General features: G+C 34.2%; 1 protein-coding gene across 1 annotated transcript in view; it reads left to right on the forward strand.

The window, feature by feature from the left end:
• NELL1 (neural EGFL like 1) overlaps positions 1-19329 on the forward strand; it is an 883145-nt gene that overhangs the window by 699127 nt on the left and 164689 nt on the right. Inside the window, exon 15 of the mRNA XM_044681836.1 lies at positions 14415-14510. Coding sequence (XP_044537771.1) covers positions 14415-14510 — 96 coding nt within the window. The remainder of the gene's footprint in view (positions 1-14414; positions 14511-19329) is intronic.

Genomic DNA, 19329 nt, shown 5'->3' on the forward strand with positions numbered 1-19329 from the left:
GGAGCCTATAGCTTTGAAAACTAACATTAGCACAAGAATGTGAGAGGCAGTGTTGTAGATGAGATATAGCTAAAAATACAGAAAGATAGATAACAGGCAAGTATTGGAATCCAGAAGCCCAGCGGGTATATGCTGGGAGAAAGCAGTCATTAATCAGACGTGCCAACAAAAGAGAATCATATATTTTGACTTTGAAAGTAGGCAAGGAAAGGTCAACTGTGTATTTTTTGGATCTTCTTGGCTTGTAGTACTCTTTGAACCTTTCTAATTCAATTAAACATCAACTAAAATGGAAAAATATTTCTTTGAATGTACCTTCAAGAGTAAACATATTCAGATCTTAGTCCACTATGAATGAAAGTATGATACTCCTGTTCCTCTCCTTCAAATGAACCAGATTTTTTAAAAGAATACATGCCTCTACTTCCTTGGTTTTCTCATCTGTAAAATGAACATAATTTCTGCCTTGCTTATCTCATCATGCTACTGTGAAAGTCAATTAATGTATATGTGAAAATTACCTAATTGGGGAAGGTAGGTGGCTCAGTGGACAGAGAACCAAGCCTAGAGACTGGGTTTAAATTTGCCTCCTAACTGGTTGACCCTGAGCAAGTTTAACCTTTACTACCCTTCTGTCTTGGAACAGATACTTAGTATTGATTCTAAGAAATAAGGTAAGGTTTTAAAAGAAAAATAAACTACTTAATTAGGTGTAATATAAGGTTCTTGAGGATAAGAACTTTCTCTTTTGCCTCTGAATTACCAATGCTTAGCTTGGTATCTATACATTGATGGGACATAATCAATACACATTGATTAATTACCTATACATTTTCAAGACTATAGAAATTCAGCAATTTCATTCATGTACTATAAATCATTTGAAAGATTGATGAAATACCAATCAGGAGACACAAGTCTTTGGTGTGTCACCGAGTGTTGTGTAACCTTGACTAACTTTTAACTTATCATTCTTATATTCCCTATCTATAAAATGAGGATAATTGACTAATTCACCAAGTTATTGTGAAGCTTGATTGAGATAATGAATGAAAAAGTGCTTTAAAGTGTATTAAAGCAGTAGAAAACACTCAAGAGTAGGAAGATGCTGAAGCTCTGATAATCTACTCTAGTGTTGAAGACCATGCAATTCAGTTGAAATCAATAGCATTGAGATTTAAATGAAGATTTAAATGCTCAAGTTTAAAATGACCATCTTATATTTTCTGTGCCCAGAAGGATGGTCTCAGAAATATCACCTATGAAAAGAATTACATCTATAAGCTGAGTCTTATACAAAATTTGTTGTTTTTATTGAGAGCTTCTTTTTTCAGTTGTGTTCCCCAACTAGAATTGCTAGTCTTTGGCATGGTGGTGTTCCTCAGAACTGGAGAGAGCCTGATGGAGTTATAGCAACTACTAATGCTTTCTGTGTATGTGGATATGTAGGAATGTATAATGTATTTATGGGCATACATATGTGTATAAATATTTATGTACATTTAGAAAATCTAATGAAGTTGAAAGCAACTGTATATGTATATGTGCATGCATATGCTATTGAGCTTTCAGAAAGACCCCTGAATTTTGTGAGGATGTTCCATATACGTGGGTCATATGTTTATATGCATGCATGTGTCGCAAATCTGGCTTCAGATACTTCCTAAGGTGTACGTGACCCTGAGCAAGTCACATAACCCTTTTTGCCTCAGTTTCCTCATCTGTAAAATTAGCTGGAAAAGGAAATGGCAAACCACTCCAGTATTTTTGCCAAAAAAGCCTCAACTGGATGTGATCCAAATTTCTGAACAACAATAATGTGACTATATCCATTTGTGTGTGCATTTATATATTAGTATGTACATTCATCTGTTCTGTATATCCAGATGGATAGCTTGATAATTATCTTTAAAATTTACTTATTGATTTATATGTTGAATTCCCATCCCCCACCACATATCCCCTCCCTTTGCTCCCAATAGAATGTAAAATCCTAGAAGGCTGAGACTGTTTTTCTTTTCCAGTTGAATTAAATTTTGAGATAGAAGATATTTTAGAGGTCATCAAGTCTAATCCTCTCATTAGACAGAGAAGAAAATTATGACACATAAAAGTTAACTGAATGTCCTAAGGTCACATCGCTAATAAACAATAGAGGCAAATTTTAAGCTCAGGCTTTCCTGATACTAAGACCTGTTTTTTATTCACTGCACTCTGATACTTCACCTTTTAAATTATCTTTTAATCCCCAATTTCTAGAAAAAAATATTTTGCTTATATTAGATACTTGTTAATGCCTTGTTAGATTGAATAGTTTTCAATAAAATAAGCTTAGCATGTAGGGCCCTTTGAGATTATGTGTCCAATTCTATCATTTTACTGATGAGTCAACCAAGGTATAGAAAGCTTCAGTAACTTGTCCAAGGTTACAGGCGTGGATAATAAATGTTGAAGTTTGGATTTGAACCAGGATCTATGGCTCCTAAATCCCAGGCTCTCTCTGATGTACCAAACATCAGAGGTAACTTTTTTTTCCTTTCATCACGATGGAGCCACTTGCCTTTTGTCTTATCTTGAGCTCACCACAGAGTACTGGACAACTGAATTAGGATTCAGGATAGCAGGCACAAGCATCCAGACTCACGCACATCCAGTATTTGATGTCAATACCTTTATACAGTTCCAGAGACCACACTTCTTCAAAGTAGCTCTAGGTTCTAGCTCCAGCTGGGAAAGGCTCACTCAGATTTATCATGTTTCTGTTAAATGTCTGGGATTAGTGGAAGGCTGCTTGCTAGGGGAACTTCGATATTTTAGAAGAGAACTGTGGCACTCCATTATTTCATGACAAACTGTGCTTCTGAAGGGCCACACACACAGCAGCAAACTAGAAAACCACAGGCTGATGGACTTATTAAAAAATTTAATCACAGAAGCAGGCAGCTTCCAAGGGGTGACTGAGAAGCTCAAATGATGTCTCATTGATTTTTAGATTCACAAAGCTAATGCAGTGTCCATTTGCCACTCCCATGGTCTTGCTAGGTTCTCTTATTAAATTGCTCTCCTTCATATGCTTTCCATTCCATTTCCATTACTCAGAGAAGGTAATTTCTAAATACGTTTATTCACTTCCTCTTAACTTCTAACTTCCCATCTCTAGGAAAAAGTAATTATTATTTTGAACACATGAGATTAGATTTCTTTTTTTTTAAGTGAGCCATAAGGGTGGGAAATGAGAGAAATTTGGTTGAGAGTTAGGGAGTTGATGTGAGTAATTGCCATAGTTACATTTCTTCATAAAAAAATTACATAGACTATTCTGAGAAACGCTAGGCAGGAGAGGAAACACAACTAAGTCTTGAGTGTCTAAAACTTGAACTGTTACATGGAGGCTGAATGGTTTTTTGAATTGAATGAATAAATTAAAATAGAATCAAATTGAAATTCCTCATTTATTTTAGGAAATAAATTATTTTACTGATGCTTGGAAAAAATAGATATCTTTCCCCAATACACTTCTAATCCAAGGGTGCTATAGACATAGTTTGACTTAGAGCATGATAGCACATCATTACCTTTTCAGTGTGATAATTTATGCTTCATAAATGGGCAAATACTCCAAGAATTATTATTTTTATAATTGCCTAGATTTAAGAAAGTCTTGAATAAAAATTATTTTAATGTAGATTGTTTAAAGTGTGCATTTAAAAAAGCCTGTTTTTAAACATAAAATAATTTCAAGTATAAAACTGATTTTCATCTGCCTTTTAACTAAAAAATCAATTAAATGAAATTCATTAATCATTCCTACCAATACACACTACATTCAGTCATTGTAGTACACTCTTTCTCTAAAAATCAATCAATAAATGTTGATTAGTACCTACCAAGTGCAAGTGAGATATATTTCATGAACAGTCCTTTGGATATGCAAATGATTATTGAATTAGACTGAGTTTGGTGTCTTTTAATGCATTCATTTATGTTATTGTGTTTGTTTTGTGTAGTCTCTTGGTTCCATTTACTGCACTCTACATCAGTGCAAATGAGTTTGTACACATTTTCCTAAAATCCTCATATCTGTTCTATCTTATGGGGCAATAATTTTCTGTTGTGTTCATAGACCAAAATGCTATTCATTCATTCCCTAATGGATGCATCACAACTTTGATTCCAGTAACTTGCCAACAAAAACAAAGCCATAAGAAATATTTTGATTTATTATACATTAAATTTATTTTATATAGAATTCTTACAGCAGCATTTTGTACTTCATGTACACCCATGTGTATTGTCCATACCTGTATGAATATGTGTGTGTTCATAAGTATGTGTGCAGGAATATGTATAATGTAATATGTATATATGTATATATATGTAAGTATATATATTTAAGATAGGGACTTTATAGAGTCAGTATAAATTCTCTCTCATATGTTTATATATGTATGTATGAATTCATGTATTTGAAGTCAATGGAGAGAGTGCCAGCTGGGTCTGGAGTCAGGAAGACATGAGTCCAATCTAGACTCAGATACCTTCTAGCTGTATGGTCATGTGCAAGTCACTTAACCCCATTTGGCTCAGTTTCCTTATCTGTAAAATGAGCTGGATAAGGAAATGGCAAACCATTCTAGTATCTTTGCCAAGATAAAACCTAGTGGGGTCACAAAGAGTCTGACACAACTGAAGCAAATCAGTAACAAAAATGCATATGTGTATACACATACATTCATACGTATATTTTTTTTTTAGTTTTTTTTTTCTTTACTTTATTCCTTTCACCTCTCTGTCAGGAAGTAAAGAACATGCTTCATCCTATGTCCTATAGAGACAGAGTTTTTGATTCTTGAAAAGTTAGTTTTCTTTAAATATTGTTGACCTCTAAAAAGGGGTGGATCAATGAATAATTTATAGAAACAATCAATATTTTCATTAAGGAGAATAACAACGAGAAGGCATCATATCAAAATTTATGGGAAGTAGGGAAACTAGTACTTTGGAGAAAATTTATACCTCTAAATGTTTACATCAGTAAAATAGGGAAAAAGGAGATCAATAAATTGGGCATGCAACTAAAAAAACTAACAAAAAAACAAAATAAAAATCCTCAATTAGAGACTAAATTGAAAATCTTAAAAATCAAAGGAGAGATTAATAAAATTGAAAATAAGAAAACCATTGAACTAATAAATAAGACTAGCGTTTGGTTTTATGGGAAAAAACAAATAAAATAGATAGAATATTGGATAATTTGATTTTAAAAAGGAAAGAAGAACATAAATTACCAGTATCAAAAATGAAAATGATTAATTCACTACCAATGAAGAGGAAATTAAGGCAATTATTAGGAGCTATTTTGCCCAATTATAGGACAAATCTGACCATCTAAGTGAAATGGATGAATAATTACAAAATTATAAATTACCTAGATTAACAAAGGAGAAAATAGAATACTTAAATAAGAAAAACGCCATTCCTGCATCACTGAATGTCTGTGGGACCCACATGCCCCATGGACAACTCAAATTGGACATGCCCTAGGCAGAAACCATCGTCTTCATCCCTCCTCCCCTTACCCCCCTCTGAACTTTTCTTTTCTCAGAAAAATAAATTGAACAAGCCATCAATGAACTCCCTAGGAAAATATCCCCTGGGACAAATGGATTCATAAGTAAATTCTATCAAACAAAGAAAAAATAATCCCAATATTATATAAACTATTTGAGAAAATAGGCAGAGGATCCTACCAAATTATTTTTATGATGCAAATATAGTGCCGATACCCAAGCCAAAAAGACAAAAAAAAAAAAAACAGAGGAAGGAAATAATAGACCAATTTCTTTAATATAGATGGAAAAATTTAAACAAAATACCTGCAAGACATTACCTCAATATATCACAAAGATCATTCACTATGACCAGGTGGGATTTATACTAGGAATGCAGGGTTGGTTTAATATTAGCAAAACTGTCAGCATAATTGACCATATCAGCAACTAACATAAATTACATGATTATCTCAATAGATACAATAAAAGACTGCGACAAAACACAATACCCATTCCTGTTAAAATAGTAGAAAGTATAGGAATAAATGGGCCATTTCTTAAAATGATAAGTAACATCTGTCTCAAACCATTAATAGTATTAATTATTCAGGGGTAGGCCAAGCTAGTGTCATACAAAAAACAATTCTAACAAAATTAATTTGCTTATAGCATACCAACCAAACTACTAAATTTTTTATAGAACTAGAATAAAGAATTATAAAATTCATCTGTAAGAACAGAAAGTCAAGAACACCAAAGGAATTAGTGGAAAAAACTTGTAAAGGAAGATGGCCAAACAGTACCAGATCTCAAACTGTAATATAAAGCAGTAATTATTAAAACAATGTTAAGAAATATAATGTGGATCAGTGCAATATTATTAGATATACAAAATAAAGGGGTAAATGACCTTAGCAGTCTAATGTTTGCTAAACCCAAAGTTCCCAGCTGATACTAGGGATAAGAACTCACTATTTGACAAAACCTACAAGGAAAATTGGAAAACAGAATGGCAGAAACTAAGCATAGATTAATATAGATCAACAAACAAAATATAGAGCATATTGTGAGATGTAAAATGAATAATTTTGGTAATACTATATTTAAAAAGTTTTTATACAAACAAAGTTAATGTACTGAAGATTAGAGCTCCATTCTAGTCTGTAATAGAGTTAAAGTCTGCATGAGGTGGTCATACTAATTCCAATCTCTATATAGTGAGTTCTTGGAAACCAGATAGGACGATACCAAAACGAATAAATCAAAACTTCCATGCTGATTAGCAGTGATATTAGACTCATGAGTTATTGTGAAAGGAAGGAAGGAAGGAAGGAAGGAAGGAAGGAAGGAAGGAAGGAAGGAAGGAAGGAAGGAAGGAAGGAAGGAGAAAAAGAAAGAAAGAAAGAAACTTGGAAACATTTATAGCAACTCAATGCTAAAGGTCTAATTTCTCAAATAATAGAGTATTCAGTCAAATTTATATGACTACAAATCATTACTCAATTAAGAAATGGTCAAGTTATATGAACAAACAGTTTTCAGATAAAGAAATCAAAGCTAATGATAATTGGATTGAAAAATGTTCTAAATCACTCTTGATTAGAGAATGCGACTGAAACAACTCTTTGGTTCCACCACACACCTATCACATTGGCCAATATGACATTAAAGGAAAGTGATAAATGTTGGAGAGGATGTGACAAAATTGGGACTCAAATGCATTATCAGTAGAGTTGTGAAATGTAATGTGCAATTTTATAGCCCTTTGGGCATAGTTCCAAATTGCTCTCCAATATGTCTGGATCAGTTCACAACTCTCCTTATAATGCATTTGTGTCCCATTTCTAAAATATCTTCTCTTTGATAGAAGTTGCCAGATCTAGTGTGATTCTGATTGTAAGTTCATGGAAAATTTATCTTGCCATTAAGTCTCTTCTTGCAATTATTGTAGAGCTTATTGTCCCTTTTTGAGGAATCTTTAGATCTAATATACCTACCTATCTATTTGTGTGTGTGTGTGTGTGTGTGTGTGCGAGTCTGTTTATTTTAAAATCTTTATCTTCTCAGTATCCAATCTTGGCGAGAAGAGCATCAAGGGTTAGGCAATCAAAGTTAAATGACTTTTCCAAGATCACACAACTAGAAAATGTCTGAGGTCAAATTTGAACCCAGGTCCTCTAGACTCCAGACCTGGTGCTATATCTATTGTGCTATTCCACTGCTCCGTGTGTGTGTTTATTACAAACATACACATAGAATGTCAAGGTATTTTTCTCCATATTTAGTTTTTACATTAGGACTATTGGCTAGGTCCAGTTACCCTGTTGTACTTTGGTCAAGGTATTCTTCCCTACGTGGCCTCCCCTTGGGTCCATTTGTTGGCATTCTACATTCTGGGGTCAGATCTACTTACATCTTTAATGTTCAGAGAGCTAGACATACACTATCTCAGGATAGGATGCTAGGGATTTTGCAGTTCTTAGGTTTAGAATGCCCTTGCCTGAGTTTTACCATGCTATAGATTTTTTGCCATCACTGTTCCCTTATAGTTCGTTTGCCACAGGGGGCAAAAGCTCTCAAATTACCCTGGAGATTATTCATAGTGCCTTCCTGTCTTGCTCTATAGGATGCACATTTTCTTGAAAGACACAGGTAAAGGTGGGTATTTCCCTATGCTGGTACTGGTAGGAAATAGGGGCAAAGGCTTTTCCTATTGATCTTGGACTTTGACACAATTTGGTGATGGAAAAAAAAGTCATTCACCATGATTTCTTATTGGACTTCCGTGTCATTATTCAATTTGGTGGAAACTTCATGCTTTTGAGTAAGTCTGTGGGAGCTGGTTAATCTGCTTCTAATTCAGAATACCATCTTGCCTGAAGTCCTGCATAGTTCTTTTCTTAATTCATTTTTGACTTTCTACTCAAATGTTCACTGATATTTTAGAAGAGAATAAGCTCTCTAATGCTCATTTCAGAATTGGACGAAAAGCTGTTCATTAGTTATTATGTCAGAAATAATAAGATGGGGTCCCTGAGAGGTTTTCTATCTTTTTGAATGAGGTCATTATACTTGTTAAATGGACTACACCCCTGGGATGGATCCCAAACAATTTCTGGTCTTGATCTGGCTTTTGTAAAATAAGCCTAAATTGTTTCTTCTGCTCAAATGCCCTAGGATCCTGTTCCTATTGTTTGATACTTCCCTCTGCCAATATCCTATCTATGATTCCAACTCACAGAAACACTTTGTAATTCAGTTATTAACTTCAGCACAGCACATTCTTTAAATATTTATTAAACTTCACTCACGGCTGCCCACCGGGTACCTTAAGAACAACAGCATGTATCTTATAGAGGCTGAACAGTCATCCTTATGAATACAGTCTACATTATGACTTCTGTTACAGTTGCTTTTGAAAAACCCAGCTGTTGTGGCATGGTTTTTACACAGGCTATCAGTGTTGAGGTGCTCAGAATAGGAAATGAATTTTGAATACTAGAATATAAACTATCCTCTGCTTAGATCAAAGACCCTTTCCATTAGCCGAGGAAAATGTAGAACACTGACTCATCCAGCATTACTAAATGATGTAGAAATTGGCAATCATGTAAGAATATTCTTAGGCATAGGTGAGACATTTTTTTACCTACTTTCTATAAGTATTGCTACTTTTGAAGTCATAGCTATAAGACATCCAGAAACAGTTTGCTTCACATGGTGCTTGGTGAGAATAAAATACAGTCTTTGCATGGAGTCAATTTGGTATGGTTGCGAGGCTTCTGATAGTGATGGGCTCAACATGAAGTCAAGGGACCTGAATTCAAATTCAGACTATTCACTTGCTACTGTGTGACTGAGCACATTATGCAAAATCTATGATCTTTATTCTTTTATCTGCAAAATGAGAGGGTTAGGCTGATGACTGCTAATATTCTTTCCAACTCTCTTATCTATGGTTCTCTAATTCATTTGTTTATAGTGAAGCTTTCTTAGATGTAATCAAAAATAAAATGCTAAACATTTCATCACTCTGTGTACTGAAGTATTCCATTAAAATTTTACCTATTAAAAGATATCTTGTGGTATCCATATTTGCCATTTTTCTATTTTGGGACTAATTTTTGGACTTCTTTGGAGTTCTGTGACATGCCTTCCCTCCCCAGGAATTTCATCACTGGGAAATTTTATTATTCTTCAACAATGAATCTTCCTGGTACTCATATTTCTTTGGTAGCCTCTGCCTCACTGATTGGACCCTCTGGCTAGAGAATGGGGTCATGAGCTCCATTGTCTCTATTTAAGGAGGAGGCTTCATAAACTTTTCTCCATATTTACCATAAGTTGCACTATTTTGGGATTTCTTTGGAATTCTCCATCATGACCCCTCCACTGGAGATCTTTTTCCTACCACCTTTTCAATTTCTTTTTGCTAAAAAAAGTGTGTGTGTGTGTGTGTGTGTGTGTGTGTGTGTGTGTGTATACAGATGCGTGTGCACATGCATCTGAATATCTATGTGTTTTGTATGCCTTGATGTGGGTGTATAACAGCACACATTTTGTGAAAGGACACAGGATCTGTGCCTACTTCTAAGCTGGATAGAATGAAGGATGGAATGAATGAATAAATAGAAAAATATTCCTCAAGGACTTACTATGTTTAAATGCTGTGTAAAACACTTGGAAAACAAAGACAGAAGTGAATATAGTTCTTGGCCTCAAGGAGGTGACATTCTGATAGATATAGGAATGCTGACCAAGAAATAGTACTTTGGTTTCATGTTTGGTAAATGAAACCATTATGATGACTAGTGACACACTCTTTTCTGGAGTAATGGCAGTATGCTTTCTTGTTTTTGTTTTTAATTCTCATTCCTTTTGGTTCTAGATTTATAAGAGGGAAATGGGGAAATATAGAGTGGTGAGGCATCTGGTTAGAAAATAACCAAGCAGTAAAACTTGGTTTCTGCTCAGCATGGAATAATGGTCCCTGGGAGGTACTCACAAATAAAAAGTAGCAGGATTGTCATTCATGAGTAAGTGTTCAGGGTATGTTTTCTGATTCTGGCAGTCAGGAAATATGATAAAGGATGATTTGATCCCTTAAGAAAATAGTGAGTTTCTAGAGGTTCTTAATCAAATAAGTTGGGCATTGAGGGCAAGAGTCCAGAGTAAGAAGTCATTAAAATGATAAACATTTATAAATATTTAGGTGCTTAATAAATGTTTATTCAGGGGTAGCTAGATGGCTCAGTAGATAGAGGGCCAAGCCTGGAGTCAGGAGGATCTGGGTTCAAAGTCATTTAATTCTACTTGCCTAACCCTTACCACCCCTCTACCTTGGAATCCAAAACAGAAGGTACAAGTTTTTGTTGTTATCTTTCTTTAAAGCTGATTGACTGAATTACTATGATTTTTGTCAAAGAAAATTCCTAGGATGACTTCACCACCCGTAGTTATATAAGTAAATTTACCAGTAGTAAATAGGTTTCTATGTTTTAGTAGATATTAAAAAAAGATATAGAGAAATCAGAACTGATTAGCTTCTATTTTTAACTTATCAAAACAAATTTAGACAGAACACAGAAAATAGATGAATTGGAATTAAAACCCAAAAATATTATTATTATAAAATTGCCTATAATATTAGATAATTAAAATAATTTATACTATATTGTTGATAATTATATTATTGTGATAATAACTGTATAATCTGTTCATTATATGTTTGTTCTTGTTCAGTCATGTCTGACTTTTCGTGACCCCATATTAAGTTTTCTTGGCAAAGACACTAGAGTAGCTCGCCATTTCTTTCTCCACTTTAGTTGGAAAATGAGGAAACTAAGGCAAACAAGACTATGTGATGTGCCCAGGGTCACACAGTATCTGAGACTATATTTGAACCCAGATCTTCCTGTTTCCAGGCCAGTACTCTGTCTACTACAATGTCTAGCCACAATGTTAATTATATGCCTACCCTAAATGAGTTTATTTGCTCTCTATGGGCTGCTGCCTATTTGCAGAAATATATTGGAAAAGTGATATCTCAGGTACTTTCTGTAAACTTTGAGGTCTTTCTGAGACCAGGAAAAGTGACAAAAAAACCAGACATCCAATTTTTCCTGATCATCCAAGTATATGGTAACAAGCTTGGTGTCAATACTGGAGGTCATATTTCTAGAAACACTTCATGAAATCACTGTGGACAGGACAGGGAGGAAAAGATATTTGAGTATGGTTAGGCAAATTGATAGTCTGGATAGGTGAATTGCTTGAATAATCAGTACTAACGAATATTGATTAATTAAAGAATATTGATGGATGTCAAATTGGATTGAGATCGTTTAGTGAGACAGGTGTCTATACTTTTCTGTTCAACATATTTAACAATTACATGAATGAAAAGCACAAACATATCCATTATACTTTTAAATGGCACAACATCTAGAGGGAAAGATTACATACCAAGTAGCAAAATTACAATTTGTAGAGTTTTCAACAGACTGGAATGATAGGTCAGAAAAAAATAAAATGCCAACAGTAATGAGCAAAAGTCTACATTTATATGAAAAAATATCACCTTCCAAATAAATCATAGGTGGGAGACATGTGTCTAGATACCTAGGACCTTATTGTACTGGTCACCTGCCATACCAAAGGAAAAAAGGTTCCTTTTTTCTCTATCAGAATCCCCATTTCCCCTCAAAGCTCACTCCAAACATGACAGCCTACTTGAAATATTGCCTAATCCACCCATCTGCTAATACCTCTCCTCTATAAAATATCCTGTGCTTATGTGGTATACATTTTGTTTTTTCCTCCATATGTCCACTTCGGCAGAATGCCTAGCACCTAATAGGTACTTCGCAAAACCTTGCTGATCGCTTAGTTGATAGAATGTTATGTGGAAAAATATTGAATTTTTCAGTTTAAAATGACTCAATAGTGAGCTGTAAAAGTCTAAAATGCTAGTATCATTGTACATTTATTAACACAAGTTTCAAACCTAAAATGATTAAGATAAAATCATTTTCTTCCCTGATTATAGCAAAACTGGAGAATATTCTGCCCATTTACAACCAGACTAAAGGATGGGGAACAAAGATGGCAGGGGTGCTTACAACAATATATTAATATTTGGTTTGGAAATCTTTAACCTGGAAGTAAATGATTTTTAAGTAGAGACATAATTTCTGTTTCCCAAAATATTTGAAAAGATACAAATGGAAAGAGGCTGGCTCTATAGAAATTTAAAACAACAATAACTTCTATATAGTTAGATCTGTCGTATAAAGGAATGGATTGTTTTGCTAGATTCGTCGTCATAGGAATGGTCAAATAGAATATAGCAACATTTGTATAACCCATCGAAAGTGCCTATGGGATCCAGGAGGGGGAAGGGAAGAGGGGAGGGAAAGAAAAGAAATATGGAAATATGGAAAAATATTTTAAAAGAAAAAGAAAAATGGGATATAAATGGTTTCTTGTTAAGATGATTCAAGTCAGAGTTAGACTTGATATTCTTTACATTTCTTTCAACTTCTGGGATTCAATGAAAGCTTTATGAGATTTTAACATGGTCTTCGAATAAATATTATGGAATATTTTGTTTTATAGAATTGTAAAATCCCAGGGAATAGAACAATCTGTCTAAGAATGCCACATAACACAGTCTATGGCATATGCCATTTTTATATTTTTTTATTCATGAATAACCAATAAACATTTTGGAATGACATACTGAGGTTGGCAGATGTGTATGTGTGCATTCTCACTAATAAAAAAAGTTTTAATTGAGAAGTTGGCAGTACAAATAAGTTATTTGACTTTATTACCTAGTCAGTTTTCATAATCTATGATCAAAGATATTATTAGAATGATGACCTTTCCTGGAAAGTTAGTAAAGAGAAAAGTGATATGAAATAAAATGAATTAGGAATCCTGAATTAGTAGCTAAACAGCATTTTATTTCATGTGGATCTGTTTTTATATCTATAAAATGTTGATAAGAACATTCCAGTTTTGTGTGTACAAGGGTTACAGGGGAGATGGTCCTTGGCTCATATATACATGACTTTGGATAATCATTTCACTTCCTTAGAACTTCTTCCCTTGTATATGAACCTAGGTGTTGGATTAAGTATCTTCTAGTGAAATATGTTGTGCAGATAAAAAAATCTTCCTTGAGGTCTAGAAGACATAGTTTAAATCTTACCTGTGAAAAAATTCTTCGTGTAACTGTGGATGGGTAATTTGGCTGCTTGTGACCCCTTGCAACTCTAAAACTCTACATTATAGACCAAACAGCAAACTTCAGTATATCCTTTGGGGGAGTTCCCCCTATATCATGAACTTACCCATCCAGATAGCACCTCCATATAGCACAAAGAATAAATAAAAATGAAATAATGAAATAGCCATTTAAAATTTACAAATTATTCTATATCAGTGTCTCTGTTGAGCCTCACAACAACCTTGTGAAATGTTATATAGTAATAATATAGAATTATTATATGTCAACATGTTACATATTGTTATATTACTTTTACAGATAGGGAAACTGAGTCTCAGAGAGGTTAAACTCCTACCCATGGTCACACAGTTATTTTAAGTCAGGTGTATGCATTAAATTAAAGATTTTCCTGAGTGCAAGCCTGGACTCATCACAATGCACTAGCCTGCTTTACTTACTTTCATTTTCTTATTATAAGTTATAAAAATTTTATAACTACAAAAGTGATTTTTGAAAAATAAAATTCAATTTAATTGTTTAGTTGATATCGCATGCTTTTATATGTTAGTTATTAAGAAATGTTTTCATCCCATTTTTTAATTGTTTCTTTTGTTTGTTTTATGCCAAAGCCTTCTGTGAGGAAGGATGCAGATATGGAGGGACATGTGTGGCCCCTAACAAATGCCTCTGTCCATCTGGATTCACAGGAAGTCACTGCGAAAAAGGTAACAGAAATCTGTTTTGAAAATTATTCATATGTGCTCATGAGAGAGAGGAAGGTTATGGGAATTGTAGAGTGTACTGTGAAGGAGTGGTGTCAAATTCAAATAGAAACGGGGACCAACAAACCATACATAAGGATCCCCAAAGGCACATATTGACTTAGGAAATCACATTTTGACATTAACTATGTTTTCTTTACGTTGTTATTTATTTCATTTACCGGTTACAATTTAATTTGATTCAGACCCACTCAAGAGAGTTGTAGCCCACATGTGAACCTGGTGGGGTGTTTTACACGTGTTGTAAGGGACACTTTGGGGTCCTCCCTGTTGAGATGTGGATCGTATCCATTAGGTGGGTAACATTGGATGATTATGTCACAGATGGGCTTTCTTGTCTCAAAAATATTGCTCCCTTTGCCCTCTATCAAATGTGGCTAATTTAACAAGGTCAAGGCTGCTTCCTGCCACAGTTTGCAGTGTACATCTTCAGCACTAATTAGAGATAAAACTAGATGAACTGACCTGCTCCTCTTATTGTCTATTGGGTAGCAACACAAGTGACTGTTTGGTATTATAACAATCTGCTGTGTCAACTGAATCCCAATGAGCTGCCCTTGCTCTTTGCTAAAAATGCACATTAAATAACACCACTGACACTTTTATTGGCCTTATTGCGACTTTATTCCAATATTAGTTTGTTAGGGACATTATCATTCATGGGACTGATAATGTCAGCCAATTAGTATTGGTTTGAGTTCATTCTGCGCCACCCTAAGCACCTTTCCACTTGCAGCAAATGAGGGGTTTACATTTGCTAATATTTGGTGCCATTCGGCTCCATCATTTTCTGGAAAATTATCCAGCTTCTGTGCAAATGTTCATTTGCTTCTAATGCCAATAAAAGCATGGATGCAGAGTTCTTACAGCAAAGGGGGAAATAAACAGATTTCTTCATTCCTCTGTGCTAATGCCTCTAGTCTACTATGGGATATTGCTGCTTGACTGGGAGAGTTAACCTATAATTGTGGAAATCATGGTCTCTAAGATGATTGGCCCTAACATTGATGAGAGATAGGGTGCATTTTTCCTAAGCTGAATTGCCATATAGAACACATTCAGCCTCTCTACTATTGTTAGAGATTTCCTATATACTTAAATAGTTATGTTGTGAATTTTTGACAAAAGCAAGCATTATTGGGTAGGACCTTGCCTTCCATGGCTAATATTAGCTCAGAGGATATACATAATGGCAGTGACCACGAAAATCTTTTGTTCCTTGGCTTATTTTATGTTTAAAAATAGGGAGACTCCTTATTTTTGTGACTTCTTGGCATTCTAGAGTTTAACTCATAATAGTTTAAAAAAGACTATTGTTATTAATACTATATAATGTTTTATTCATTGCTTTCCTCAAAATGAACCTGTAGATAAGGTAATAATTTAGGAAAGTGATGACTGTGCTCCATATTTCACCTTTATGGAGATATCTAAGCATTACTATTTAAGATCCAGTGATCTAATCAGTCTATTGGTCAAACTTCTTGGTGGAAAATAAATATGAAGGGGGAAAAATGTCATCTGATTGTTTTAGATATGTGACCAAAAAAAACCCTGCTTAAAAATGGATGGAGCAACAGAGAAGTAAGCAACAGGAGCATTGTCCCCCTGCTTGGGAGCAGAAATAGATGCTAGGAAGCTGGGCTATTAAGGAGTTTTACAAGAATCAGACAAAAGGGATGCCCTACTCTTAGAAGTACAAGAAAGTCATTACAAAGCACCCACCACCACCCCTAGGATATTTGCTGTAGAAGCAGGAGTCATACCAGCTTCAGAATTACTGCTGCCTGCCATGTAGTAGGGATAACTACTAACTCAGGCAAGTAAGGTTGTAGAAGTTTGTAGCCAGGATTTAATAAAGTAATAACTGATAAGGATTGGCCATAAGGTACCAATCTACATTTCAGTGTGGTATATATATATATATATATATATATATATATATATGATATATGTATATTTTTTTCTATTTATTTATTTGTTGTTTATTTATTTGTTTATTTGTTTTTATTTTGGATCGACAGGTATATTCTTTTATTGACAAAATAAATATAAGTAATTTATACTCAATATTTATACTATTATTTTTAATAAAAAGTCATACTTTCATAGAAAAACAACAGAATAGTTCCAAGTGTCACTTGTTTTCCTTAGATTCATTTCATGTTCCTGGAATATTTTATCATTTGGGACGTATTGGGTTATAAAGGGCTCTCTATAAAGCTTAACAATTTCTCTCCTGAAACTTCTTCCCACTATATAACCAAACTATCTTTTTATCAGTATATTTTAATGACATAATTAATGAATAAAGGAAATTTATTCTCAGATTCAATATAACTATTTAATCTCATGGTAGAAAAAAGTCAGATGGACTGAGTATTTGGAATTATTAATACAAAATATCCAATAGCTAACTGAATTTCTCAAGTTTTAATTGGTTATATTGATATGGTTGAAAACCAATATCATAGGAAGCATAGTTTTAGATCTGTCTGTAATGCTAATGTAATTGCTAATGTAACCTGCAATAGAGATCAGAAATTCTAGCTCTAACTTTGCTTACCAGCTATAGAAAACAAAGTCAATCATTTAACCCTTTAGAACTTAAAATAAGGGAATTTGTCAGTGTAAGTATTATATTTTTAGCACCCTGATGCTTTAAGTTCAATGTTTGGGTGAAATGAGGTACTCATGAATTGTTGGACAAAGGAGATTTGTTGTTGTTGTTGTTTAGTCTTTTTCAGTCATGTCTGACTTTTCAAGGCCCCTTTTGGGGGATTTTCTTGGCAAAGATCATGGAGAAGTTTGCCATTTGTTTTTCCAAAGAAAGTTTACTTTAAAAAATTATATATATAAATTATTTAATTATTCATTTTAAATAAAATTATGATTTGTAATCGATAACATATTAATAATAAAACTATATATATGTATACATACATCAAGGATACACTGCTAGTTTCTCTGAATGCAGTGGATGCAGTCCCCTTCTCTCCATTTGGAAGTGCATTTGGTTATGCATTTGGTCAGACATTGGGACATGATTTGTGTGGTCTTAGGCCACCACAAAGTCTAAGAGGCATCTACTGGTCTCTTTTATAGCCCCAGGCCTGGAAACTATATTAGGGAAGGTAGGGTCAATTAGTGTCTGGAAAAGAAAGTCAGGGAAGTCAGGGATGCTGAGCCAACAAAAATGCTGATCCTAATACACAAGAGGACCACTAAGGATGCTTTCAGCTCTCAGATTCTTTGTTCATGTCTCTTTTGAGCTGTGTCCTCTCTTGTACAAAATTAGGTTAACAATACTTTTGCCAACTGAGTCCACAAGATTGTGGAGAGGAATAAATTTTGTAAACCTTTAACTTCTAAATAAATCTGATTTATTATTAAGAGATGCTATGAGGAAATGGGTAGAGAACTGCACCTGGAGTTAAGAGACATGGACCACATTCTGGTTCTGTCATTTGTAAGATGTATGTCAATGGGAAAGTCACTTAGTCTCTTTTAACCACTTCTGATAATTGAATTTAGAACAAGGAATAACTTCAGAGATTATCTAATATAAAATTATCTCATCTAATCCATTGGATATGGGAATAGAAGCACAGAATAAATCAATAAAGCTAGCATTCTGTTGAATGATACAGTATACCATATAGGAAGTCAGTGATATACAATGGAAGAACAGTGACTGAGGTCCATGTTCCTGGGTTCAAATTTTACCTCTGACACCTATGTGAACTTGGGAAAATTACTTTTAAATTAATTGGCCTTAGTTTCCACATCTCTAAAATGAGGAGGATATAATGAACTGCACCTGAAGTCTGTTACAACTCCAGCTAATAAATTAGATAAATATATAGATGATAATTTGAGGAATCATAGAATGCTTCCCAAACAAGGTGGCATGTGAGCTAAAACTTGAAATACTTTACTGATTCCAAGAGGTAGAAGTGATGCAAGTGTGAATTCCTTGAATAGGGGAAGGTACATTCAAACCCTTTGCGCCAGGATATGGAACATAGAAATTAAGTTTCCTAAGGGCAAGAATTATTTTTCCCCTAATTCGCATCCCCACTACTGTTTAACTAGCAGTTTGCAAAGTACTTCATATGTTACCACATTGGACTTTATTAGGTAGGTGCTATGAAGTAGGTGCTGTTGTTATCCCCATTTTACTGATAAGTAAATTGAGGCAAAGGAGAGGTAAAATGACTTGCCCAGAGTTATACAACTAGGGACCAACTGCATCAAATTTACAACTCGGGACTTCATGCTCCCAAACTTTTTTATTGTACACAGTTCTTGGCATATAGTGGGTACTTAATGCTTATTGAACAAAAGATTATTTGGTTATTTCAATGTCTAAAACACAGAGACATTGAAAAGGAGTAATATACAATAATCCTGGAACACTCATTTGGTGCATAATGGATCTCTGTTCCACAGGGGTGAAATAACTTGCCAAAGGTGGTCACAGTAGCCAACTAGAATTTGCCCAGGTCATTGGACTCCCATTCTCTCATTCTTCTATACGATTTTGCTCATTTATTACATCCTTAAAATGAGAAACACAACTCTAATATCATCTACCTCATCAGTTTGTTGTGAAAAAAAAACATTTTGTAAAAATTCAATGCTCCTGAAATGTGAATTATTTTATTCAAAGAATTATAAATTTAGAGTTGAAAGGGATGTTTTCCACATTGACTTGTCTGACTAAACTCATCTTACTGAAGAAAATGAGGGCTAGGGACAT

Source organism: Gracilinanus agilis, chromosome 6 (genome assembly GCF_016433145.1).
Source record: "Gracilinanus agilis isolate LMUSP501 chromosome 6, AgileGrace, whole genome shotgun sequence".
Lineage (NCBI taxonomy): Eukaryota > Metazoa > Chordata > Mammalia > Didelphimorphia > Didelphidae > Gracilinanus > Gracilinanus agilis.